The 27596-nt window shown below is 38.9% G+C and overlaps 2 protein-coding genes across 2 annotated transcripts; one reads left to right on the top strand and one right to left on the bottom strand.

Moving 5' to 3' along the window:
- Nucleotides 1-363: 363 nt before the first annotated feature.
- c6h2orf69 (chromosome 6 C2orf69 homolog) lies at nucleotides 364-11103 on the top strand. Its single transcript, XM_061723816.1, is given in 4 exon segments — nucleotides 364-860; nucleotides 862-1110; nucleotides 7431-7669; nucleotides 8487-11103. Coding segments are annotated over 4 exon segments (999 nt in total). The 5' UTR covers nucleotides 364-827; the 3' UTR covers nucleotides 8965-11103.
- On the bottom strand, nucleotides 10937-25627 carry stk17b (serine/threonine kinase 17b (apoptosis-inducing)). The gene is made up of 7 exons (XM_061723815.1): nucleotides 25171-25627; nucleotides 21017-21229; nucleotides 18965-19103; nucleotides 17692-17818; nucleotides 17181-17229; nucleotides 15110-15289; nucleotides 10937-14008 (listed from the first exon to the last, which is right to left on the bottom strand). Exons 1-7 carry the CDS (start codon nucleotides 25287-25289, stop codon nucleotides 13771-13773), a joined length of 1065 nt encoding a protein of 354 aa, XP_061579799.1. The 5' UTR covers nucleotides 25290-25627; the 3' UTR covers nucleotides 10937-13770.
- Between the last annotated feature and the right edge of the window lie 1969 nt (nucleotides 25628-27596).

Genomic DNA, 27596 nt, shown 5'->3' with positions numbered 1-27596 from the left:
AGCACTGTGCCGCATATTCCTCTACAAATCGGCGAACAATTGCGACCAGGGATAAAAAGAATAAATAAAAAAATAAAATAAAAAATCTAAAAATAAGGCTACACCACATTCACCACAACTCACCTCTCTTGACCTGCAGAAAGGGAGCATGAGAAAGAAGCTCTGCAAAGCAGTCCTCTTTCAAGGCTTTTAGCACATATGTAAATATGGTTTGTTATATATATATTTATATATTGTGTGTCTTGCAAAATAGCCTACCTATCACACTCACATGCCAGAATATTGTATTACTGTTAAGCCTACTATGAATATTAAAATACCCGAAACATGTGTCTGGTAACATCCCTAGATGTATGACGTTTTCAGAAAAAACAAACAAACGTGAAAATCAGTTTAGTATTCTGCGAGTTATGACTGATGCGCTGACTCTTAACTGCGCCAGCCAGACAGATGACACTGAGTGGAGCGGGTGCCCGCTCCAAGATGGCGGCCCCACGGCTCGGCAGCAACGGTCGATGAGGCGTCTATGTACACATGTCTATGTGCGGATACGACACTTGATGGATGTGCTTGTGTTTTTACTAAACAGCGCCTCTTTGTGGTCACATACATCGTTAAAAATGCAACACACTGGGTTTATTTAAAAAACTAGAACACGAGACAGATAAACGTTGGTTACTGCGTGCAGTTAAAACCATATTTCCTCATTCCATAGTATCGTCACCGTACTACCGGTGCTGCCTTCGTGACAGACAGGGCTCGGTAGCTGACAGCAGCAGCATGCGTACAGACCAAAAACGTCAGATCATTTTGTTAGTCCAGAGTCTATGCTAGTCGCCCGAGCATTTGCGGTGGGTTTCGACTTTAATAAGTGCAGCCAAAGCGATGAGCTCCGTGGCGGGGACTTCCAGCGGGCTGCCGGAGCTGCAGGAGCTGCAGGAGCCGCCGGGGCTGCAGGGCTCCGGCTGCAGCAGCAGGAGGCTGCAGAGGCTGCTGACGGTGCCCGGGGCTGCTGCAGGCGGCAGAGCTAACGACCTGCTGCTGCTGCAGGCAGCACAGTCCGGGGAGACCGCAGACCAGCATGTGGTTTTCTTCCACGGCGACATCCAGGTGAGTGCAGGGCCGGTTCTAGAAAATGATGACTAGGGCTGCATCTCAGATCAGAGGGGGTGCACCTAGGGTTGCCACCTTTCAGAAATAGAAATAAGGGACGCCCCAATTTCAGCAGCGCAAGAGCCAAAAAAAAACTGCACAGAAATTTGTTTATTTTATATGAAAAAACAAAATGCTTTGATTTAAAGTTTAAAGTGCTTTAATAGCATTGAACTTGCATGACTGTAGAGACAGACAACCATGAGCAACTGAAATAGCCTCCTATGCTACTTATGTCCACATCAGCCCAGATGTATAATATAGTCTACAGGTGAAGAATATGGTGTAAAAGTTAATTTATTTCAATAATTCAACTAGAATATGGTGTAAAAGTTAATTTATTTCAACAATTGAACTTAAGGTGAAACTAATATATTACCTAGTCTTATTACATGCAAAGCAAGATATGTTAAACCTTTATTTGTTATAATTTTGATGATGGAATTGTTTATTGATTTCATAAAATATTCTCTAATTTATTTTTTATTTGGGGTTTTCATAAACTGTGAGCCATAATCACCAATTCAATAATTCATTGTAAATTCAATAGTTGAATTTACTATGAATGAAGTTTTGCAATATATTCTAATTTTCCGACCTTCACCTGTATATTATGACATCAATAAATAAGAGCATAATATATGTCCGTATTGGTTCAATACGGAACGCAATTTTTAATTCCCAATTCCCAACTCCTACCTGGAGGTGAAGCCTGAGTCCTCCCCGCTGTCTGGCACACACACACATATAATAATAATAATAATAACATATAAAGATATGGGCACAGACGCAGCAGGTCCTGTTGTCCCACCACAAAGATTTTGCTGGCCTTAATGTTTCCTGTGTTTATTTTGTTCACTATTGTTAAATTTAGTGTTGGTGTGTGTGTGACAGACGTGTGTATGGGGCGTTAATGAAAATACGGGACAAATCCCGTCCCCTGCAAGTCTAACCGCGGCTTCAATACGGGACGCAACATTTTTTTCTCAAATAAAGGACAATTCCGTATTTTACGGAACGGGTGGCAACCCTAGGTGCACATGCCTGGCAGGTTATTCAACACTAAATTATGCATTTTCCCATAATTTCAAGCGGAATGATACTAGCAAAACAAGAATATTTAAAGTGTATTTCAAATGCTTTATTGCAGCAATATTGCTGCAGAAGAAAGAAAATGCTACATTTAGTCTGGGCTACCTCACCCATCAGACAATCTAGCAACAGAAAATAAAACATAGAAAAATAAATACCAAAAATAAATATAATCATAAATATAAACTTGCTTGCGTCGTTGTGCTTGAACAACTTCTGAATATCCATCGTTACTTTGTGTTAACGGTGCAGCAGAGAGCAGCGTCTTGCTGGTTCAGGAAACTGCTGGATGAGTGACGGACACTGGCTGATTTATGGTTCCACGTTGCACCAACGCAGAGCTTACGGCGTAGGATACGCGGGGACGCGAACATACGGTGCGCGTAGCCGCGTACCCTACGCCATAGGCTACGCCGTCGATTTAACGCGGAACCATAAATCAGGCTTAACTCGCGCGCATTTGTCAGTTTTCTTTTCGTCTTTTCAACTGAGTGGGCAAACACATAAACTGAGGGTGCAATGCTTATGCACCCTCGTAGAACCGGGCCTGGGTGAGTGTGACCTGATCTGGGACCGGTCTCTCCCTCCATCAGACCCGGATTAACTCAGTGTGTTCCCCAGGGTGGCCACACTTGAAGTGCCCCCGTCTTCACGCATTTTACGTTAAAAAGAAGGGAAATGTACTATAGTTATAAAGACCATAGATTTACATGAACGTATTGCTGAAGTACATGCTCAACACTCGTACTACAAATAAATGTAAGACAAGCAACAGGGGCGGATCTAGGATGTCAGGAGATCCGGGGCTTAGCCTCGGGGGGGGGGGGGGGGGGGCTCAGGTGGTGAAAACAAAAAGCACTGGACAACAGAACAATTTATAAATTCAGACCCTTTTACTATAGAAATGTTACAATTGTCAGCAACTACTTGAACTGGTTTCTTTCGCCAGAAAAAGTAAAAAAAAAAAAAAAGTTTTTCCGGTCTGGCGCCCGTTTCCCACTCGATTGGACGTACAGTAGCATACAGCTCGATTTGCAAAAGCTCTCTACCACTACCAAAAGTTTTCTACCACTTTTAAACACACCTGGTATGCCCAAATTGTGGGAGATTTGTCTCCACTTTTGTCCCTTCTTATTGAGGTCACGATAGGCCTGCAGTCTCGTATCCCACAGCTCCTCACACAGAGTCACAGCCAAAATAATTTTTTCTTCCATCTTGATCGTCTCTGATCTACAACCCGCACGTTTTTTTTCACCTTCCACCACCTTCTCTCCTATTGGACGCGCCGAGATGTCGTCATAGCGCGGCACAGTGTAAAAAATGTTAAATTCGGGCGCAGGCAGGCGCTGGGCAACGCCGCGGCAGGTTCCCTCTATGTGAAAGAGGGGGCAAAGGGCAGACCGCCACCGGCTTTCCCATTCATTGTGTATGTGCTACCGCGGCCCAAGAGCGGACCCCTCTGCCGCCGAGCTCGGCGGCGCGCAAGAGGGGGCGCCTCCCTGCGCCTGCCGTGGCGTTGCGCCGCGCCTGCCTGCGCCCCAAATTGAACATTTAGACCAGACGATTTTTTTTTTTTTTGTTTGTTTTGTTTTTTCAGATCTGGGGCTTTTGGAAAAACATTCGGGGCTTGACCCCAAGTACATGCTCCCTAGATCCGCCTCTGACAAGCAACCAACTAAGAGTAACACCACAGATAGACATGAGTCTACAAACGCCAAACTACACTGATGCTCCAATCAGAATGCAACATGCCAATGTAACACCACGTTAACTATCATCATTTCCACCATATATGGCCGGTCCGAGGTCTACATGCAAAACTATTACAGCATATGACTAAACAATCAAACAGGCCTGCTGAATGAGCTGATGTGACGGTAGGGAACAGCACATAAAATAGCAATGTGTAGGTTAGATTTAAGGTTGTTAAGTTGTTAAGGCACTCACTCAAACGCAATTCTTTTTATTATTATTATTATTGTTATTATTTTAATGTATTTTTATTATATCATTGGTTACCGCTGTACCTGTTTGCTCATCTTCCAGCAAATATATAGAGAAAATAACAAAATGTGACGTATATGGTCCAGTTAATGATTAGATTTGGTGCCCCCTCATTGGCTGGTGCCCCTGGGCGCTCGCCCAGTTCAGTATATGGATAATCCGGCCTAGATTTTATACAACTGGGTCAAAAGTATAGCTGACAGGAGTAGGATTACTCGAATAGCTAATCATTATTACTCAGTTTGCATTCATGCTTTGCACGCTGTTTACGGCAACACATCTCAGATCTGTGTCTCCTCAATACAGCCACCTTTGAACTATTATCCATCACTGTCCAAGGGGACACATCCTGATACCACTGACGTCAGTTTAAGATAAAATAAAGATTGATCCATTGGGAAATTCACAGCATCCAGTAGCAGGATACAAGACATGCAGGACACATGACATTAGTAACAGTAAATACTAAACAACCGCTGTCCCCCCTTCCTTCTGTATATAATAAACTTGAAAACTCACTACATTAGACATCTGATCACATTTGCCCTGAATCTGCCTCTGGTTTAACAATACGCTACATGTCCAACGGCAGTTTCTGCATCAACTGAATGAGACGGAGAGAAATCTTGTATATAACACAAACATGATTAAACTGAATTCATCAAATCTGTATTGCAGTCTTGTTGGCAAAATGATCACGTTTATTCTCATAATTACGTAGAGTAAATCTTGATTCTCATGCACAGGGAGCATCAGTTATGACTTGAGGTGTTTTGCTGCAGATGGTCAATGATTCATAACCAATATGCATATTACTCCATCTTGTAGTGTTACACAGTCATTTTTACAGATCATATAGGCCAGACGAGGCCTGCACATGGCAAATAATCTGTAGTTAATTAATTTCCTGTGTGTAAAAAAAAAAAAAAAAAACCTGTCTGAACCTAGTGTCTTCCTGCTTCTGCAGGATTTTAAGAGGGTTGGTAACGGTTACAGCCAGTTATAACCGGCCTCCAGCTCTCGATGGCCTGATTATCCGGAGGTGTGCAGACCTCAATGAAAGAAGACAGTTTGTTGGTCTCCAGCATTCAGGTGTGCAGCTCTGCACACCTGAATGAGTTATGAAACCACTTCCAAACAATTTCAAATTCAAGGTTATATAGTTAAAAAGGTTATTCATAAGTGAAAAGGATCTAAGATAGTTATTAGTTGTCACAGGACTCCACATCCCAGCTAATTTATCCCAAGATCAGATTTGCAAAGCTGATTTAAAAAAAAGAATAAACCCTTCAGATCCCAGAGTTCTCACTGAGCATGTTAAATGTTCATGACAGCAGTTAGAAGAAATGTGGTTTGTTTAGGAGTGCCAGTAGGAAACCTTTTCTGTCTAAAACAGGGGTCGGCAACCCAAAATGTTGAAAGAGCCATATTGGACCAAAAACACAAAAAACAAATATGTCTGGAGCCGCAAAAAATGAAAAGTCTTGTATCAGAATTAGAATGAAGGCAACACATGCTGCATATTAGTTAGAACTGGGGGAAGATTTATTTTTTCATCATGCACTTCGAGAAAAAAGTCAATTTCTAGATTGGAAAGGAAAAAGAAAAAAGAGAAAAAAAGGAAGAAAAAAAAGAAGAAAAAGAGGAAAAAAAGAGAAAACGGAAAAAAAAGAAAAAAGGAAAAAAAAAAGAGAAACATTTTTTTTTGAAAAAGTTCCAGGAGCCACTAGGGCGGCGCTAAAGAGCCGCATGCGGCTCTAGAGCCGCGGGTTGCTGACCCCTGGTCTAAAACAAACAGACTAAAAAAAAAACGAGAAACTGCACCTGAACAAATCATTTGACATCTGGAACTATGTATGAGACTAAAGTGGAGTTGTTTGTTCTGGATGACCACCTATATGTCTGATGAAAACTTAAAACAGTATTTCAGCTAAAACCCCTCTTCCCCAGTGTTGAGCACAGTGGCGGAGGGGGGGTGATATGGTGTTGTTTTCCAGTCGGGGGAACTGGGCACATTGGGGTTACTGAGTTGAGCATGAACTCCTCTGTACACCAGAGTATTCATGAGACCATGTAAAGCGTGATCGAAACTGGGTCATGCAACTGGACAATGATCGGAAGCTCGCCAGCAAATCTACATCTGAATGGCTGGAAAATAAAAGAATCAAGCTTTTGGAAGGCCTCATCAAAGTCACACCTTATTTGAAATACTGCGTTGTAAAGAAGAATGGACCTGACTGTCTCCACAACGATGCGAAAAAAAGTCAGGAAATAATTACTTCAAGTTACTGCCACTATAGATTGAAATATGATGGTACTAAGTGGACTAAGTATTGAATACTTAGATTGAATACTATAAATAAAATGAATAAGGTCTTTGTTCTGTCTAACAGCGCTCTGCAATGAAGTCATGTGTCTCATTAATTAAGTAGGTCAAGATCCATGATTGTGGCCCTCAAAGTCAAAGTGTTACTTGTTAAGTCCAGGATATAGGAAACATGTTTTGACTCATGACCGAAACACAAAGATTTTTTTTTTTTAACAATATTTTTTATTAAAGTTCAACAAGCATATCAAAAAAAAAAAGATAAACTAGACATCAAACTAATAAAGTGCTGTAAAATTAAAAAGGCAGGATCGTACATTCACTTCGCCAGTGTAAGTTTTGTTTTGTTATTCAGTGTTATCCATCTCGTTGGTCAAGAAAGACATAAATTAGTCCCAAATATCCATAAATTCTTTCTGTTTACCCTTGACTATATAAGTCAACCTCTCCAGACCAAGACCCGTCATCAGCTCCTTCTTCCATAGTCCAAGTGATGGTGGTTCAACGTTTTTCCAATGTAGTGCAATCACTCTCCTTGCATGAAGAAGTCCAAAATCTGTCATTTTTGATTGCTTTGTTGTGTTGATCGTGTCTTTGGGGTATATTCCAAGTATGCAGACTTTTGGCATCAAAGGGATGTTACATTTGGTCAATGACAAGCATTTGACGACCTTTTTCCAGAATAGCAGAATATTAGGGCAACCGAAACACAAAGATAATTTTAAGAAATTATAGCCCTTCATTTGTCACCTTGAATGTTTTATTCTTTAGTTTCAATGCTCATTAGCACATGTTTGTCTCTATTGCAGAGTGTAAATAGTCTTACTCTCTTGGTCTCTGTGTGCTGCGTGTGCAGAACTTCCAGGAGGAGATGGCGGTGCAGCCGGACGGAGCCCAGTGGCTGTCCTGGAGTCTGGAGCAGGTCGCCCTCCTCCTGGGCCGGCGTTTCCCCGACAGGCACATCTGGGTGGTGAGAGCTTCACGCATGTATCTGCACAAGTTCAGCTGCTACCACAACTTTGTGGAGAGCAACATGTTCGGGGCTCCAGAGCACTCTCCATATTCACCCGACTTCGGAGCATTTCGCCACCTGAGGTTTGGCTTCTGACTTTGCGTATCGTCAAAATATATCATAACACCTGAGTGAAAATTAGCATGGGCACATTGAAATGTATTTTGTATCCTTACTAGGGCTGGGCGATATGGACCAAAAGTCATATCTCGACATTTTCTAGCTGAATGGCGATACGCGATATATATCGATAATTTTTCTGTGCCATAATTGGGGTTTCCCCCAAAGCATTATAGCATAGCATCTCTGTTAGCTTCATTTTTTTCTGAGGCAAACCCTTAAAAAAACAGTCAGTTTTAATACAAAGCCTCGTGCCAAATGTCACACAGGTACCTTTATTAACAGAGGTCTGCACAATATCAAAATGTATAAAACAAATTAAATAAAAATAAACTGCCTGCATATATAGAATAAAAATGCTTCTTGAATAAAATAAAACAAATATCCCTTTCCTGCATAACAATTAAATTAAAATACACTGTGCAATTAATACAATGTAGACAGTAACAGGCAGACTTTTCCACTGAGGTTGACAGGTTTGCAAATAACAAAACATTTGTGTAAATCTCAAATAAAACATTCAAGTCAATTTGTCACAAAATAAGCTATATCAAAATCATAAAAAAAAAAGAAAATTATTTTTTTTCTATATAAACGATATAGTCTTGTACCATATCGCGTTTGAAAATATATCGATATATATTAAAATCTCGATATATCGCCCAGCCCTAATCCTTACCCCAGGAAACATCACTACATAATGGTTCATACTACATCATTTCATGGTTTTGTAAATCCTGCAATGATCAAATTGAGTCTAAGTGGTGTTTTTGATCCCAGGGCTCTCCTGAGCAACGGCATGGAGCGAGCCAAACTGCCCAACCCCCTTCAGCCAGTAGGAGGCGCCGGCAGCATCCCGTCAGGCTTCTCCCTGACCGTGGTCGGCTTCAGCAAAGGCTGTGTGGTTCTGAACCAGATGGCGTACGAGCTGCCCGGGGCCCAGGCAGACCTGCAGATGTCGCCCTTCGTCAAGTGCATCTCAGACATGTTCTGGCTGGACGGGGGGCATCCTGGAGGGAGTGAGACCTGGGTGACGGACAAGCAGGTGCTGCGGGAGCTGGCCGCCAGCGGCGTGTCCATTCACGCCCACGTGACTCCGTACGAGGTGTGCGACCCCATGCGGGCCTGGGTGGGCCGGGAGCACGGACACTTCATTAAGACCCTGGAGGAGTTCGGCGCCTGCCCCAGTAAGAAGCTCCACTTTGAGAACGAGCCCCCCTCCATCGAGAACCACTTCAGGGTCATCCAGGAGTTTTGAGTCCGTGTGAAATCTGAGCTGATCATCTGAGTGTCACGGAGAGCTTTTGCATTATTTATTAGAGTATATCCCATTTGATGTCTTATTTGCCGGTGTTGTCTTAGCTTTTCTGTCATTTAAGAGGTCGGAAGTGAAAGCTGGAGTCAGATGCTGGTGTATCGTACTTTCAACTGCTGAATGCACTTACCTAACCCCAAGTGAAATGATCTCCCTTTTGCTGCGCTGTGACCCTGAGCAGGGAAATGAAAGTATGAAAGATCTATCATGAACTATGCACTTGTTTCTCCTTAAATATCTTCTTTTGTGGTGTTGTTATAACTGTTTACATTTTATTTAGGAACATAAATGATTCATGTTAATTTAATTTTGTTTATCGGGGAATTTCCATGTCTTTCAAGTTAAGAAAATGGTTGCAGAAGGACAGAAAAGTTCCTGAAACTTTCTGTGGCAAGTTAAGCTGGGGAATTTGGGAACTATCCCAATTTGAAAACTTTCCCTTGGAATTGGCAGGAATGAGCTGGAAAGTACTTAGCCAGACTGCAGAGAACTTTGCCTTCTTCATAACCCAGATGGTAAGACATTAACGCAGCAATAACCATATAAGCTCTTTTGATCTCTTCAGCAGAGAACGTGCATATTGCTCATATTTTAGTTGCAGCTTGTATCCTGTTGCATGCACGGGCTTCAAGCAGAAGTCTTTGTGAATCACAGTGATGTCATCCATCCTCAGATATACAGTTAGCTAAATGGAATATTTAGTGTGGTTAAAAGGATTTAAAGTGATACTGGACAAATGAATAGGTGAGATGAGTATCGGTCAGCATGTAAAATTAAATTATAACCTTTGAAGGCAGAAAACTGGTTTGAAGAAGGCAAAAGAAATGACATCATAGTACTGTAATGAATTTCTGCTTTTTAAATGATTTGAAATGTAATTTGATGTGCTCAGCTGAAAGCTTATATCTTTTTAATTCCGTCATTTATGTTGAGCTACTTTTTAACATACAGTGTCCAAAGATTTGAAATGGACGCAGTTATCAGTTAACAGCTATCAACAGACTCACTTCAGACTTTAACTGACGTCTTTGGTTGAGTGTATTTGAACTTTAAACTATTATTATGCACAGTCCCGAATCAATTAGTTTTAAATTGCTCCTTTCATTCCTTCAGTTTGATGTGAGTGTTGGATTTTCCACTAGTATTTGTCAGACCTACTTTGTGAATTCATTATGTCAGTGAACTTTGGTATAATCACCTCAAGGTCCATTTAACTGTTGAGTTTCTGAGAACTTTTAATCTCAGTATTATTTAAACCGCATTCTTGTCTTTCCTGATAAACAAGCAGACTGTGACCAAATACCTCCAGCAAGGCTGCGAAAACCTAAAAAAAGCAACAGTTTCTGATGTCTGTGCCAGGCCATGCACCACATCTTATTTCAAACAGACCGACTCAATCGCACGATCCCCTCGGTGGAGGTAACGGCCGTGGGTTTGCTTTCTTTTTGATTCGATCTCTTACGCACTACAGTTTTTACATTGTTGTGAAAACACCAGTTTAGACTGTTTGAAGGAAATGATTTGTGTATCAGATAATGTTCTTATGGTGGCTCAGTAGTTGTTTTCATGTCACAGTAGAAGAAAAAATGTGGGTAGCTAGTGTAGTTTCAGTAAATCAAGACTGCTGCCAGCATTACATTTGTTTATCTGAATGATCTGTGCGTTTATGGAGCATCTTTGCACTACGCTGATGGCTGCTAGTCATTGTGCTGAATGTAACATACTAAGCATTCCATTATGTTTTACTACTTGCTAATGTGTGAAGTTTTAAATAATCTAATTGGATGTAAAGACACCATGCCTTTGTCATTTCAATAGTTAACTAATGAGAAAATATGTAAGTTACTGGAGTAACGTTGTCTAGAATCAGCCAGTGGCTGCAACATGGGAAATTAAACAAACAAAAAACACTTACTTATTTTCTATTCTTTAATGAGCTTTTCCAGTTTGCTTTGTTATGCCTAAATATTATCTTGCAGATAATCAGTATACAAATATCTTTTTAAGCAATTTCAATTGCAATCAGAATGCTTATACATTAAAAAAAATACATAAAAAGCAAAATAAAAGGTACATCTCTTAAACATTTCTTTGCTTGTGCTTGTGGCTGGTTTGACTCCTACGTTACTCTTCAGTCTCATCGCTCACACAGGAATGTTGGGTGACATCAGTGGCGCTCCACTTCTCGAGGACAAACGCCGGCTGAGCGCCTCCCGCTCGCACAATGAGCGCTCACACACGAACACAGAGGCCACCGAGTTACAAGCTGCTGAAAATAAACGTACAAAGAGGTACAAAACAACAAACTCGACTCTACAGCATAACTCACGTTCAAGTGTCAGACAACGGCAGCAAACGTGAGCCGCCGTGCTCGTCTGAGTGGAATCCTTGACATCACTGCAATGCAAAACAAACCCAGCTACTCTGAACTACCTGCATGTTACAGTCTTAACTCTTTTTTTTTACAGATTTTGCTGCCAGAGCAAAAAGATAGCTTCAGTCTGAACCCAAGACACGGAAGAGGTATTAAAAGGAAAGTGTCGACAGACTTTAATAAGATTCAAGCTTCTTTCTTGTACAGTAGCAAAATGAATTCTGCTTCAACAGGAAGAGAAAGTGCAGCTTCTCTGGTCGCTACAAACAGCTGACCAGATCAAACCGATTTATTTAAAATCCGATCTACTGACTCACTGGTTAAATCCCTTGAGATGAAAACCTCATCCAGTGTTGAGTTCCAGTTTTAAAGGATGACAGCATAGAGATGAGAGCATGGCCGTAGCTGGAGACGCCCATCTCCAGCACAAAGCCCATTGTGTGCCTGCTGGTGACGACGACGACGACGAACGAACAATGTGGTCCTATTTGGTTTGGCACCTCGACACGAACGGAGGAATGTTGCTGGAGGTTAAGAGCAATCGTAGTTGCTAGTGGGGTAACTTTCAGTGAGGTGATGTTTTGTTTCAGTCAAGTCTTACTCACTTGAACAAAAGATGGTGAATCCTGTGAGTTTCAACACCTCATATGTCACCAAACAGTGGGCATGTCAAGCTTCTTAACACCAACATCTACCTTTCTAATAAAACTTTACAGTGAATTTGTCCAACTTTCTCATCCCCTACATATCTTAAAACACAACATTAGGACTTAAAGGAATAGTTAAGACACATGCTTTTATTGCCTAAAATGTCCAACTACTCTTTTAAATGCTTCTCTCAAGACACACACATTTCAAGTTCCTTCCAATCATCTGATCAACTTTTCCGTCAAAAATCCACCTCACCCATTTTCCACATTTACTTTAATTCCCAGTACCATCTAAACCCGCTCCTGTCTTCCAGCATTTCCATTTATCAATGTTTACACTCCAACCTTTAACTGCGTCTCATTTTAAATAACACCTTACTCATCTGTAATCACCCGTCTCCCTCCATTATCTTGGCACTTCCGTTTAAGACACATTATTTACATAAAAATATAAAGTATAAGTCCAGCACATAAATAATAATAGGCCTATAAGAATAACATTAAGAATACAAAAGAAAAAACAAAAAACCAAAGAGCAGAGAGTGAGCAGCAGGCCCTGAGATGAGAACAACAGGAAGAGATCACTTCAGGCACCCTGACCCAGGAGGACTGGAGTAGCTTTAACAGCTGAATGGCTTTGGTGAGAGACTGACATACACCAAGGACAAGCAAATACACACTTTTATAAATAGCTCCCCTTTTGTTCATCATTTCAATATGTGTGCTTATTAGGTAAGTGCTAAAGTCACGTTTCTCCTCTGCTGGCTGACAAAGAGGAACTTCTTGCGGAGGAAATCATTTGAGTAAATGCAGGCGTAGCGTGTGAAAAACAGTTTGACTCACTGCTTTTTGTTGAGCTGTTACAGCTTTAAACTTGTCTTACAATAACACAAGATTTGCTGCTCACTTTAAGCCTTTCTTCTAGAAAACAACCTAAACACTCGAGTAAAACCTAAGTGTGGAAGTCTGTTCTTTTAATGGGCACTGCATAATGTAAAGGGTGGTGAGTTTGAAACCCTGAGCTACATTTAAATCCTCAGTGTGCAGCACGTGTGAAGAGAATGGAAGGTTGACAAAACCGGTAAACCTGTCATGAATGTAATGTGCCAGTGTGTTATCTTGCTTTTCTGCTGGTGAATTAAAACCCAGACAAGGGCAACGACATATTTACAAGTCTATCATGTTACTGGCCTGCTGTCTCTTAAATTCTCAACATGTCACACTTCCTCATAGCAGAGGTGTTCATCTTGATAGTATAAATTTCTGCTGAATTGAAAGTGCAACTACACAGAAATGGGATGGGGCTGTGACACGTCTAAGTTAAGGCAAAGATTTAAAATGTCCAGAGTATTGCACAGATTTGCCTGGAAATCCTACACACTAGCTATTATCAAAACAGGGAAAATGTTGTGTAGCTCTACAATAGATCTCTTTAAGGAATTAAATACTTTAGGTTAAACATACTGCATGAATAGAGACATACTGTACAGTGTTCACATGTTGCCCACACAGCAATAGTTGACAAAAAAGTAGCTGTTATCTTTGGTTTGAGTGGTCAATTTTACATCTAAATCAAATTAGCAGATTAGAAACACATCTTAAGTACTCTTGAGTGGGGGTTTTGTTGACAACAGGTTTTCTGGAAGCTTAAAATACTTTTAAAAGCAGAGAAGGACATGGCCGTTCCTGCCATACTTCACTCAGTTCCTCTCTTTTCAAACTTTCTCAAAAGTCACCGTCTCCAGCAGAGGGCACCTCCTCGTCCAGACGAAACTTCTTAGCGTGAGAGTGGAGTGACTCCACGAAGTTCTCCTTGTCTTCGGGGTCTTCGAGGGGAGCTGCCCACTTGGTGCCGCAGCTCCTCTCGCGTACGGTGCGGGTGGCGACGGGCTCCGGGCTCAGGCAGAGCTGCTGCTGCCAGAGCCAGGGGTGACTCAGACACTCGGCAGCGCTGGGCCGGTCCCTGCAGTCAAAGCACAAGCAACACCACTCTCACTCACTGCAGTAGTCAACATACACATATCAACCTTTTACTGGCACAGAACATCCTTACATTCCAGTGAAAGCTACATATTCATGAGAAAAAGCAGCAGAAAAAAATAATAAATCAACCTAATTTCCTCTACAGTTACAAAGGACAAACATTTTTAGGAAAGGGCATCAAAATTGTAAATAACAGTGACTAAGTACTTTTTTACTAGGGCTGTTCGATTTTGCCCAAAAATAAAATCTCGATTTTTTTCTCTCAAAATCCGATTTTCGATTACGATTATTTTGTGAATTGACAAAAGGCAAAGAAATTATTTCAAATATGCTGTTTTTTTATTGAACATTTGCCCCATTGGGCTTTAAGTGCAAACTTTGCTCTTATTAAACCAAAAATGAATGAATAAAGCGCAAACTCTGTAAAATAAGTTGAAAAAAAGTTTTAAAAAATATAATAAAATATAAAGTTTTATCTCTGAAAAAAAAAAAAATCAGCAAATCAGCACTTGCAAACATACAGTAAGTTATATTTCCAATTAAATAAAACAAGACATTTTCTAATTAAACTAAACTGGGTCTTTGCATGCTAAATAATAATGCAACCCATGAAGGAGGTAGAGGTGTGTACATTTCAGAGGTATTGAGAGGGATTTCCATCAATCATTAATATGTGTGCAGACAAGGTTTAAAAAAAAAAAAAAAAAAAAAAAAAAAAAAAGTGAAAAATCGATTTTACGATTTTCATGTTTTAACATCGTTCTAATTACATAATCGCGATTACGATTTAAAATCGATTAATCGAACAGCCCTATTTTTTACCCTATTCTTTTAGATTCAAGTTCTTTTCGGGTTGGAAAAGAAGATGCATTAGTTCAGGCCGGTACTCAGGCTTAGTGGCTGATCTGTGTGAATTTTTCCACACAACTGTGGAATTTCACTTCATTAACACAAGTCTATTTAGAAAAACATCTCTCGTTCATTTTGTGTGCAGCTCTGTGCTAACACTCAAAAATGATCATTTGTTTGCGTTTCTGTTTGGTAGAACTTTAAGCCAAGTTCAGACACTGCCTTTACTCACTCGGGGGTTTTGACCAGGAGTTTGCGGATGAAGTCCACTGCCAGCTCGGACACCCTGGAGAAAGTCTCCCTGCTGTAGTCCACGTTAACCTGGGACACGTTCAGATACGTCTCCTGCTTGTCGTCCCCAACAAACGGAGACTCACCCGTCACCAGCATGTAGGCAATGACCCCAACGCTCCTGAAGATAAAAAAAGGATAAAAAACCGATGAGATGGCATCACTGTCACATATTGAAACAGTACAACATGCTTAGTTTTGATAATTTCTTAAAGTTTTCTACGCTCAAACTGGTTTTTAAGTGTCTACAGAACCTAGCACCAGATGTTTTATGTAAGTTAGTTAGCAGGCAGAATAGTGGTAGGATCACCAGGGGAAATACAAGTGGTAACTGTAAGGTTGAACGCCGTAAGACCTCCTTTGGGCAGTCAGCGTTCTCTATAAAGGGCTCTCAAATGTGGAACACACTGCCAACTGAGATAAAAACAACTGAAGATTTTAAGGTTTTTACTAAAAATGTCAAAGACTGGTTGAAGCAAAATCAGAAATGTACGCATTTTTAATCACCTGTAACCGCTAATAGGGTGCTCTCTTGCAAGCTGAGAATTGTAAATAGGATATAGCTTTGCATGTTGAAAATTGAATGTATTTTTGTATTCTTTTTCTCCTTTCTTTCATTTTCTTTTACGAAAAGCCTAACTAGGGACAGGAGATGGAAACTAGCAATAGCTATAATCTCTGTATGCAGAACATCAGTCACATTGGCTTGTTTGTAATGAGTGAATGTGATCACATGTAAACCTGCATTGTCCCTATTAAATAAAATAAAAAAAAAAAAAAAAAGAACACACATAGAACCAGACTGAACACGGCATCAATTATCCAAACTACAGTTTTAGTTAAAACATGACCTCAGAAATACAGTTGTATCAGATCTTTGTCCAAAAATACCAGCCTCATCTCTCTTTTCATTCTGTAAAATATTCTCACACTGTGTTGCAACCAAATCTGAAGAACTTCAATAAAAATGTACATTATTGCTTTTGCAGAATCAACACTAAGTAATAGTCAATTACAACCTTAAATGAGTGATTGGTGGTACTGAATTCATCACAGAAGTTCTCACTAGGCATGGGACGATATGAAAATTTCATATCACGATATTAGTGGACAAAAATATCACGATTACGATATTATCACGATATTAGCGTGTCTCTTATAAAATTCTTAAAATGCAAGGAAAAACACTAACCGTGGATCCACTGGTTCCTTCAGAACATTTATTCTCAAATCATTCTCAACACAGTGACACTTGAGGTAGAGAACAAATAGTGTACTGTAAATGTTATGCATTACAAAGTGTAAACTATAGTACCGGTACCGGTACTTATTTGAACTTTCTTTTTTTGTAAGAAAATACTTCCCTGAGAGTCGAAAGAAATAAGTGACAAATAGAAATAAAGTGACAAAGTAGAGCCAAATGCACACTGATTGTATTACTCTCTGAAACTTTAACAGTGGCTGGCTGCCTGCTACTTAGTACGGCTCTCTGGAAAAATAATAAAATAAAGGCACTGCTCTGTAGTATACAAAACAAAAGCTGCATAGCCAACACAAAGATTGAGTGAAAATAAAGTGCCACAGTAGTCAAATGCACACGGATTGTACTACTCTCTGAATAAATATTAAATAAATAATAATAATAAATAATATTAATAAAATACATGAAAAAAATAACACTGGCTTCTACCTGGCTGGTAGCCTTGTGTGACCAAAAAAAAAAAAAAAAAAAAAAAAATTTGGCGATAATTACAGTACCCCACGATAACGTTATCGCAGCCGTTTTTTAATCGCGATATACGATAATATCGTATATCGCCCCATGCCTAGTTCTCACTGGCAGCTCTGATTGAAAACAGATCAAATAAAATCATCCTACACCTAATCTAGAAGGCTCTCAGAGGACGAGCCTCGCTCTGCCTCCTCCAGAGAACAGAAGCAGGTTTGTGTTTTCAGAAGAGCTTCAGCCTTGTTCAATTCCCTTAATCTGCTGAGAGGAAGGATGGACTCACCACAGGTCAGTTGCTGTTGTGATTGGCTCATAATTAAGGACCTCAGGAGCTGAACAGAGAGAGAAAAAAATAAAATATAACTGTTATTCCATATTCAAACAATGTTTTGTGTAATTTCCTGCATAAATGTTTTCTTTAACCATCGTCGGTGTTCCAGTCACACATTTGAGGTGTGTCTGTCTTATTGCTACACTTTTCACCATCAATTTCATGAGTCATTGTATTACAAAACATCCTTTTCAAACATATAAAGAGGCTGGCGCAGTAAACAGGGCGCAGCAAAGCAAGACAACTACACAGGTAAACTTATCCTGACGTCTGAGATACTTTTCCAGAGTGGATTTAATCAAGCACTAATTTAAACGACAGCTGGACAGCCTCCTTTGTCCGACAGTAGCAGCACATCACGATGACAGCAACAAAGTCCTCGAAGCACAGCTAATCCGCAAAAGAGACCACAGCTTTCTGACTGTGATGTGTGACTGTGCGTGCTTCATGAAGATATCCTTACCCACATACTCAGGTGTGCCAAGAATCTCTCTGAGCTCTCCAGCCACACCCAGTCGGCGTGCCAGACCAAAGTCTACGATCTTTATGTCTCCTGGAGGGGACAGGCTCGTCAGGAGAATATTCTGAGGCTGCAAAACACATGATTGGAAGAAATGGTGTGAATGACATTAGAAGACAAATTTACAAATCTCTTAACCGTACTCAAGATCTCTTAGAAAAAAACAGTAGGGCTGTAACGATACACTAATCTCACGATACGGTACGATACACGATATTGAGGTCACGATAACGATACGATACGATATTATAGCAGTATTTTTTTAAGAACCTTGCATGAGGAACATATGACTGGAAAAAATGGTCTTTTATTTGAAAGACACAAAATAATGCTGTGCATTTGCCCTATTGTTACAGTTTGTAATGCTTTATAACTGTTTAAGTTTTAAAGAGAAAGCCAGGCTAACCATTTTCCACAAACTGAACTAAAAGTAAATGTCAGGTTTGCATTATGCATCTTCAGTTTCATACAAGTACAAATATTTAGCCACAAACTGAATAGTTTCTCTCATGTATGATTTGACTTTTTTCTTTTCCAGAAATTTAACAACTAAAATTAAATAAATAAATACAAGTAAATAAATACATAGTCAACACAGTAGATTAATATCCCGATATCACGATACACTTTGTCACCTCCACGACATGTATTGTGACGTTTTTGTATTGCGAAATTTTGTGGCACGATATATTGTTACACCCCTAAAAAACGGTGATGAATGGTTTTTCCACCAATGGGAAAGGTGTTGGTCTTTCTCGCCTTATCTTCTATTGAAATAGTGGAAATTAATTGCTTTCTGTATAAACAGTGCTATTATGTGATTGCAACGAGAACATACAGTACATTTGTTTAGTGATCACCAGTCATAACGTTTTTAGGTCAAACGCCAAGGGTTTCTGACAATGATTACCAAGCTACACTGAAACACATGCCAAAGTAAATGTTCCATCCTATCAATGTTTATATTAGTGTTATAATGTCTCAAACAGGATAATTCATCAGCAGGTGTAGCAGTAAGAGAGTCCTTCCTCAAAAGATTTTCATATCACCTGTAACTGTGTCACAGAAAAAGGAATTGGGGTTTTGAGTTCATGGCCGCTCTTAAAAAAAAAAGAGAACATTGAGCACTCTATGCTTAAACTTTTTAAAAATAGACTCCCTCTGCTGCAGCTATTTCCCTGCGTCTGATTGGTTTTGTGTGTGCGAGTTAAGGCACCTTCAGGTCCAAGTGAACCAGGTTGCTCTGGTGGAGGTGGTGGACTCCTTCCAGAGTTTGCCTGATCAGACGGGTGATCTGAGCCTCTGGCAGCGGCTCCTCAGACACACAGTGGTCAAATATCTCTCCTCCGGCCGCACTGGATAAAGAGGGTACACAGGCAGACATGAACAGACAGAAACACACAAACACTTCATCTGTAGTGCACTTAAAAACATCCAGGGAAATCCAGGGCCATTTCAGGACAACTGTAGCATTTTGTACGTGGCATATGTTTCACAAGAGACAGTTTGACCCCACAGTATTTATGGATTGCAGGGGTGGTCTGGTGGTTTCAGTGGGGACTCAAACCCAGAGGCTTCTTAGTTTGATCTCACATGTTGTGGTAAAATGTCATGAAGCAAGACAGCCACCTCCTTCCCTTTTACTCACCACAAGTACAAGCACCAGTCAAAAACAGAGTTAAGTGATAACATTGGATACAGAGTACCAAATGAATGTGATTTAAATCATGGTCTGTTCTTGTGTTCAGTTAGACCCTGTTCAGACCTGGCATTAATATGCTTCCTAGGAAATTAACCATTTGATTTTTCACATCAATGACCACAATAAAGCTCTTTATCATTCCAGTTTTTCATGTTTTTTTCCCTGTATTGTATCAACCACAATTTATATTGTACAGATTTTTGGTTGAATACAGTTGAAAAAAAAGTTATTGGTGGACAATCCTCATCTTGTTATTTTCAGCTTCTTCTTTGTTTTTGTAGGTTTTTTAGTAAATTTTTACGAGTTTTGTAAATTATGCCTAGTTATTTCCAGCTGATACCTTAGGCAGTTAAAAATAACACCACATTTGTTGTTTACAAATGGAAACAACGTGTATTTTTATTTGGACATAGAGCAGGAAGCTCAGATCTGATCACTTCAGACAGATTTGGATACACATTTTAATACCAGATGTGCGTGCACACACACAGATGTGCGCGCACACACGCACACACACGCACACAGCTGGCCACTAGAGATTGTGTAGGACACATGTTCATTCAAGGTCTAAGCGGGGCCTAGTGTTTTTGTTTTTTTTTCCTCAATGCCTTCTGAGTTGTACAGTCTTGGATTACGGTTGAGTTGTTCCCACGTTTTTTACTCTCAGGAGGAAGACAGTGACTCCTTCAAGTATTAAAGGTGGCCAGAAAATAAAAGTACTTTACTTTCATTAAACTGCATCTTCTTAGATATAAAAACATACTCTAGAATTAAAATTCAAGCAGTCAGAATAAGAGGTTGGTTTTTTTTTTAGCTTCAACTCTGCAGTTACTGTGTTTGCACAGGCTTTCTTAGTCTTCAAACAAACCCTGATGAACCTGTTATGACAAAAGGCTTGTTTGACTTTAAATTAAAGACAACTGTTAAAGTTGCAGTTTCTTCAGACCGGACTAACAGGACTTGGCCCCTATACCAAGCACCTACAAGATCAAAGTGCTTGTTTTATATGTCTGAGGCAGAAACAGTCATAATAAATGTGATACTTCACATTTGACATAAAAAAATGTTTGTTTTTTTTAAATGCCTAGTTATTTCCAGTTATTTTTATGTCACATTTGGCTAGGGCTGGGCGATTTTGGACAAAAATAAAATCCCGATTTTTTTCTCTGAAGACCCGATTTTCGATTTAGATTTTTTTGGTAAAACTACAAAAGACAATGGAATAAATTGTTTCAAATATTTTATCTTTATTTTTAAAGAAAAATAGCTAACAAATTTCCCTATTGGGAATGAAGTGCAACTGAAAGATACTGTAAATCCTCCTTGAGTTTAGTAAAGTGACAACATTTACAATTTTCTTGACCAAACAAAGATGACTAGACGAGCTCTGTTTGTAATGCAGCCAGCTGCAAAAAAGGAAAATCGATTTTCCGATTTCCTTTTTTTAACATTGATTGTGATTAATAAATCCGATTTAGATTTAAAATCGATTAATCGCACAGCCCTACATTTGGCATAAAAAAAACATGGTGACAGAACATGGTGCTTGCTTTGTTATGAACTCACTATTCCAGTATTAAGACAATGTCGTGATCCGTCTCATAAGCAGCATGCAGGTTGACCACTCGTGTGTTGTTACGGGACATCTCCAGGACGGCCATCTCGTGAATGACTTCTGCCCGGCAGTCGCGACCCCTTCTCCTCTTCCGCAGGAACTTGGCAGCAAACACTTTCCCTGTTGTCTTCTCCACGCAGCGTTTGACCACGGCAAACTTCCCCCTAGGTGTTGGAGAGATTGGCAAATATACAAGCAAGGTAGTCAGAAAACAATGTTGATCAGTGTGTTCGCCAAACTGAATTTCTTGAAAATGTACATTTAAAAGAACAAATAATTTGAAAATGAATATATCACAACCAAAAACAAGAGTCCTGATCGCTGTGCTGTCCAGCTTAAATTAGGTATATGGATTTATGATGAAATATTTGCCATAACTACTTTAGGTCAGCATGTTATCTAATGTAAGAGCAATTCTGATAGCTTGGACCAACATCTTGTTACCGTGGCAATTGTTTGCATAACTAAAGTTAGGAATGGGCGATATTTTACCGTTCACGATATACCGTCAAAAAAATTCCCCACGATAAGAAATTGCCATCTCGCGGTAAAAACGATAAAGAAAGGAAGGAAGATGAAAGAAAGAAAGAAAGAAAGAAAGAAAGAAAGAAAGAAAGAAAGAAAGAAATGAGCCTGAAAGAAAGAAAGAAAGAAAGAAAGAAAGAAAGAAATGAGCCTGAAAGAAAGAAATGAGCCTGAAAGAAAGAATGAAAGAAAGAAAGAAATGAGCCTGAAAGAAAGAAAGAAATGAGCCTGAAAGAAAGAAAGAAATGAGCCTGAAAGAAAGAAAGAAATGAGCCTGAAAGAAAGAAAGAAAGAAATGAGCGAAAAAGAAAGAAATGAGTCTGGAAGAAAGAAAGAAAGAAAGAAAGAAAGAAAGAAAGAAAGAAAGAAAGAAAGAAAGAAAGAAAGAAAGAAAGAAAGAAAGAAAGAAAGAAAGAAAGAAAGAAAGAAAGAAAGAAAGAAAGAAAGAAAGAAAGAAAGAAATGATGATGAGATAGGTTTATAGTTACAAAGGTGGAGTTGAATTAGTATTTTTTTTTATCGTCATTTTTATCGTTATCGGGATAAATGCCAGAAATTATCGTGATACATTTTTTAGTCCATACCGCCCATCCCTAACTAAAGTAAGTATAAAATGTGAGAGATATCTAGTCTTTGAAGCAAAAAAGGTTTGACTGTCACAACAGCTGATACAACAGAAAATGGATGGATGGATGGATGGATGGACGGACGGACGGACGAATAAAAAAATAGTTTAAAATAAAATCACCATGTGAACAGTGTGTGCGGGTCACGCTTCTCTTCTCTGCTGCAACCTAACAAGAAGCCCAGGAAGTGAACGGCCAAACCTATGTCAAAAATGATTATACAGACTGTACAAGGGAACTAGAGCTACATTCCTCTCACTACTAGGAAAACCTTTTTGCTATCGGATGGTACTTTATCCAGTTGGTTTAAGTATTTTTCCACAGGGCTGTGCAAGGACTGCAAGAACAGCTTTACAAGAATGACTGTGAAAGTGGAAAACTCAGGAGGATTTCTCTTGAACACTGGAACAACGGTGCCAGACACCTCCAGCCATCACTTGGTATTACTAACATTTTGTTTGTTTTTGCCGGTAGCATATAATGACGATTCTGGGGAAGTCAGTCCTACATTAACACTTTTCAAAGGCTGTTTTCTAGTATATGCATGGATTTGGATGGTGTCGGCACTCACGATCCTCTTCAGTGGGCATCCCACTTCCATTCCATGCAAGTCAGCTTCTCGTCACAATAAACACGAGAAGACATTACTTCAGGCAACGTTAACATGTGATGTACACAATAATTATCTAAGGAGTGCCCCCAGAGTTCAGGTCAGAACCTCAGTGGTTGGAAAATACACAAGAAGACTAAAAGACTAAGAGCTAGAAAAGAAATATCTTTAGTAGAGCTATTTCTTAAATTCAGGAGCATTAAAATAATGCTGTCCTCGTTTATCTAATTGTATTCCACACCCAACAGTTTGATTCTTTATCTACTGCAACTACCAGCGTGTCACAACCAAAGTCTAGGGTATGATGTAAGACCCAGCTGTTTTGTTTCCAGTAAAACAGTTGCCTAGCAAATTTGAAGACAACATCTAAGCCGCAAAGTAAATGTGTGCACTGTAAAATGAAGATGGGGTGCCAAAACAATATGCACAGTTAGGTTACATTTCTTTTTAACAAACGTTATCTCACTTCGGTCATTAAAGCATTGTCTATATGGAAAAATACTGATTTCATGCATCCTTAATGAGTTGCATGAAGATCTATATTCAATCATTTAAAGTTCTGAAGGGCCATCATAGTGAATTATTTCACAATTGAAGATTAAACCCAAAATGTGATGATTTTAGCTTAGTAATGTCCTTAAGTGTGAAAATATGACACATCACAACTTCCTTTTATCACAAGATGCAAACAATCAAGTGGACAAAGGTTCCTGTTTCTGAGGTCGGATTTCTACATGAACAGTTTCCTTCCTCTTACAAAGTGATCATTATGACACATTACTTCAAACACACCAAAGTGTTTACAGGATCCAGTTATCAACCATCACTGGTTGCCATGGTTATATCTCTCTCTCTAGACACGCACTCAAACACATGACTAAAATGTGAAGGCGAAAAAAAAAATCATATCATATCATGTATTACAGTGCAGAGTCCAAAGAGCATAGAAGTGCTGTGTTTTGTATTTGTATTTGTATTTTGGTCATGTATAGTTATAAGTGAATTTTGGAAAAACTCTGTCAGAGAATTGGAGAATATTTTTAGTGTTTCTTTTAATAAAAATCCACTGGTGTTATTACTTGGAAAAACACCAGAAGAAATTAGGAGGAAAGATACTCACTTGATTTTAGTTTGATTTTTCTTTTGTTTGATTTTTTTTCTGTCTGTGTGTGTTTTGTTGTTTTTGTATTTTATTCTGTTGTTGTCCTTTTATTTTCTAAAAAATGCAAATAATTAAAAAAAAGTGCTGTGTTTTACTTGATCTGAGGTCTTTTAGGGACTTTTTTTTGTCAGTTACTTTTTATTGGTTTTGATTTTAGATGTAAACAAACAAAACAGTCAAACAATCAACATGAAGACCTATAAATCTGTACAAAAGTATCAAGGGGAAAGTAAAAGCCTACATAAGGGAACTGGTAAACACCTCCAAAAAAGGAAAAAAGTAAGTACATAAAAAATATTCTGATAATCCAGTCTGCAATTACCTGAAGTGCGGTCTTATGGTAAAGACATATGTAATCCAGTTTTGTCAATTATCAATAAATGCCTCTTTTTGTAGATATATACATAGAGCAGATGCAGTTAATAGAGACACTATAGTGTAAATAAGTATATTTATATAGATATTTATATGGGCATGTGTGTACAAATACATAGAAATATTCAACTATGTGTATGTATAGGTATGCGTGTGAGTATAATTACAGTATATAATTACTGCCCTTATTCTTAACAGATTGTGCTTTTTATTATTTTACTTATTTTCTGATCATCTTATTTTTAATTTTTTCAATCTTATTTGTTATTTACTGTCTAATTATGTCTTGCTGCTTTTAATGTCAATGTAAAGCACTTTGAATTACCTTGTGTTGAATTGTGCTATATAAATAAATTTGCCTTGCCTTGCCTATATAATAATAATAATAATAATAATAATAATAATACTGTTATTTAGCAGTGTTAGTACAGTGTGTGAGTATTTATAAATACGGGTTAAATTATTAGTGAATGGGGGTAGGATTAAATAAATTTACACTTCTTCCTACTCCTTTTTTTTGCACATGTAAATTAAGATATCAAGTATTAAAGGAAGAAATTCTTTGTTTTGTTTTCTTAAACTTCTCTTGAAGTGTTGTTTTTTACATGTACAAAAATAAATCAAATCAAAAATATAGTGATTCGGACTTTTAGGGACTTTTAATTAATTTTATTAATTAATTTATCATGTTATATGGAACGTCTTTCTGACCCAGTTTAGTCTGAGCTTCTGTGCCACATTAGACTCCATCCTACCGCAGTGGCAGCCTCTCATGTCCCCCCAGGGGGTGATGGTGGTCGGACTCACCTCCCCAGCTCCCCCGTCACCTGGAACACGCTCTCCATGGCCTCGCCGCTGATGGGGGTCAGCACCTCCCCGAGCAGCGCCGGCAGCCCGCCGCGGCTGTCCAGCCGCCTCCGCGACATGCTCCCGCACGCACCGGTAAAAGCAAGGGCACCGACTCACGCAGCAGTCACCGCTAACACCGCCCGCCTCTGCTGTGTCGGTGCAACCATACTAGTGGACCCGCTCCGGTTAGCTCCGCTCACTTAGCTCCGCGACGATGCCGCGGCTCCAAAAGTAATTTAAAGCACTTTTCCTCGGTTCAGCCTAACATGTCCGAATGTACCTCTAAATCTACATTAACGTTAGATTAAAACGACGGAGTTATCCGCACCGCTGCTGCGGGTTAGTGTGAGTTAGTCCTGAGTTTGTGCGGAGCGCTGTCGATCATCTCGACATCCCTGACACCGTCCAGACACGTCACTTCGTCGCGCATGCGCACTGCCTGCTTGGCTCGCATACAAGTATGTTTTAAAACTACAGTATCTTCAGTTTGTTTTATATGTTCAGTTTGTTTAAAACAGAGGTCTGCAACCTGCGGCTCTTCATCCTCATTGAAAAAACCCCGAACACAAATAAATGATATTTCTGAATTAATTTTTAGTCATATTATTAGTTTATTTTGTTGGCCAGTTATCTTGGAGTTTGAGTTGATGCCATCTAATTTTAAAAGAACTATTTTTAATTTCTATATTTCTATATATATTTTTAAAGCTGCTAAACTGCAGCAAAAAAAAGTATTATATTAAAGTGGGGTATTTTTTTGTCTTACTTTTACACAAATATAGACTGAAATAGGCCTACAGGTCACAGTTTCATTTATTTCAAAGTAAGCCTACAAATGCACACTGCACTTCTGTTATATTTAGGGGTTGTAACAGCTAAAATAAATAAAAGATGAAAACTTTTCAAAACTCTGTTATTTCTTGCAGCTCCCGAAAATATTTTTTGTAGAAGTGGGTGCAAAATGGCTCTTTTGATAATAAAGGTTGCAGACCCCTGGTTTAAAAGAAAGGATATATATTCCGTATATTTGAAGCTGATTCAGTTTAATTTAAAAGTGTTTTTCTTTTCTTCAGATTCAGATGTGTCTCGAACTAATTTCTTCCCCCAAGCTGTTGCTCTGATGAACTCTAAACATTCAGTCTCAGAGTAATCAATCACTGTGCAATAATAATAATAATAATAGTAATAATAATAATAATACATTTTTTTTTTTAAATAATAATAATAATTACCACAATCATATGCTGTAACAATGCACCTTTCAATAACCATGACTACCTCATACTGCTGCACCTTTCACTTTTCTTAAAACTGTATATATGTTAATAAGAGCTGTCATTTGTCTAATTACTGTACAGTGAGCGAAAATAACCAAGTCAAATTCCCTGTCTTTTTTTTACCTGACTTGGCCAAATAAACATGATTCTGATTCTAAATATACTTGAAATCATTTCATTTCAATTCTGCCGAGGAAAAACTGCTGAAAATTAACTAAAAGTTCAAGAAAGACAAAGACATATACATACATTAACAGGATAATAAATGATCGAATAGTAATGGCCTAAAACAAATAAGAACATATTTTCTCCTGCATCATGAACCCCAATGTTTTGCAAGCATCATTCTTTGGATTTAGTATTTCACACCATTTGAAATAACTTTTGTTATAGGAAATTGAATTTTGATAGCTTCATTATTCTCACATGATCTCATTTGGACTTGTCGTTTACATTTTTGACTTTGTATAGCATAATTAGAGCTCAGTATGCCTTTTATTGTTCTTACCTTCCAGTTTATCTAACAGGGAAGGGCTTGTGTATGAAGTTCTGCATATATGTGAATTATTTTTAAAGCATCTTGGCTGCACCTGAATCTCAGCACCTAAGCCTTGAGACTCGACTACTGCAGAGCTGCAGATGGGCATTGAAAATAGAGTGGAGCTTAATGGGTTAAATAAACGTTTCGTGTTTTCAGCCAATTTGGATTCTCATTGCTTTTATTGTTTTTTATGTCAGAATAGAAGAGATCATTAAATTGGGTGTGGTTTTAAAAAGATTGGACAAGGTGACAATATCTTCCCATTTTAAGCTTTTGTTGGGATAACTGACATTTGAGTCATTAATTGGAGGCACACCTGTAACTGTATTTTAAAGTTCACCTTCAAACACAAGGGTGTCACTGCATGACATCATTAAATAAATCAAAAGAAATCAGCTAAGACATTAACAACATGATTGTGGACCTTCAAAATCTGGGTAAGAGGTTAGATTTCCAAATACCTGTAGGTTTGATGTTCATCTGTTCAAACAATAATAAACAATCATAAATATATTGATACCACTTAATATCATTTGATACACAGTTATGATTCCACTCAGGAATGA

This window comes from Cololabis saira, chromosome 6 (genome assembly GCF_033807715.1).
Source record: "Cololabis saira isolate AMF1-May2022 chromosome 6, fColSai1.1, whole genome shotgun sequence".
NCBI lineage: Eukaryota > Metazoa > Chordata > Actinopteri > Beloniformes > Belonidae > Cololabis > Cololabis saira.
Note: the sequence above shows the minus strand (reverse complement) of the source record. Positions and strands in the feature narration are given on the sequence as shown.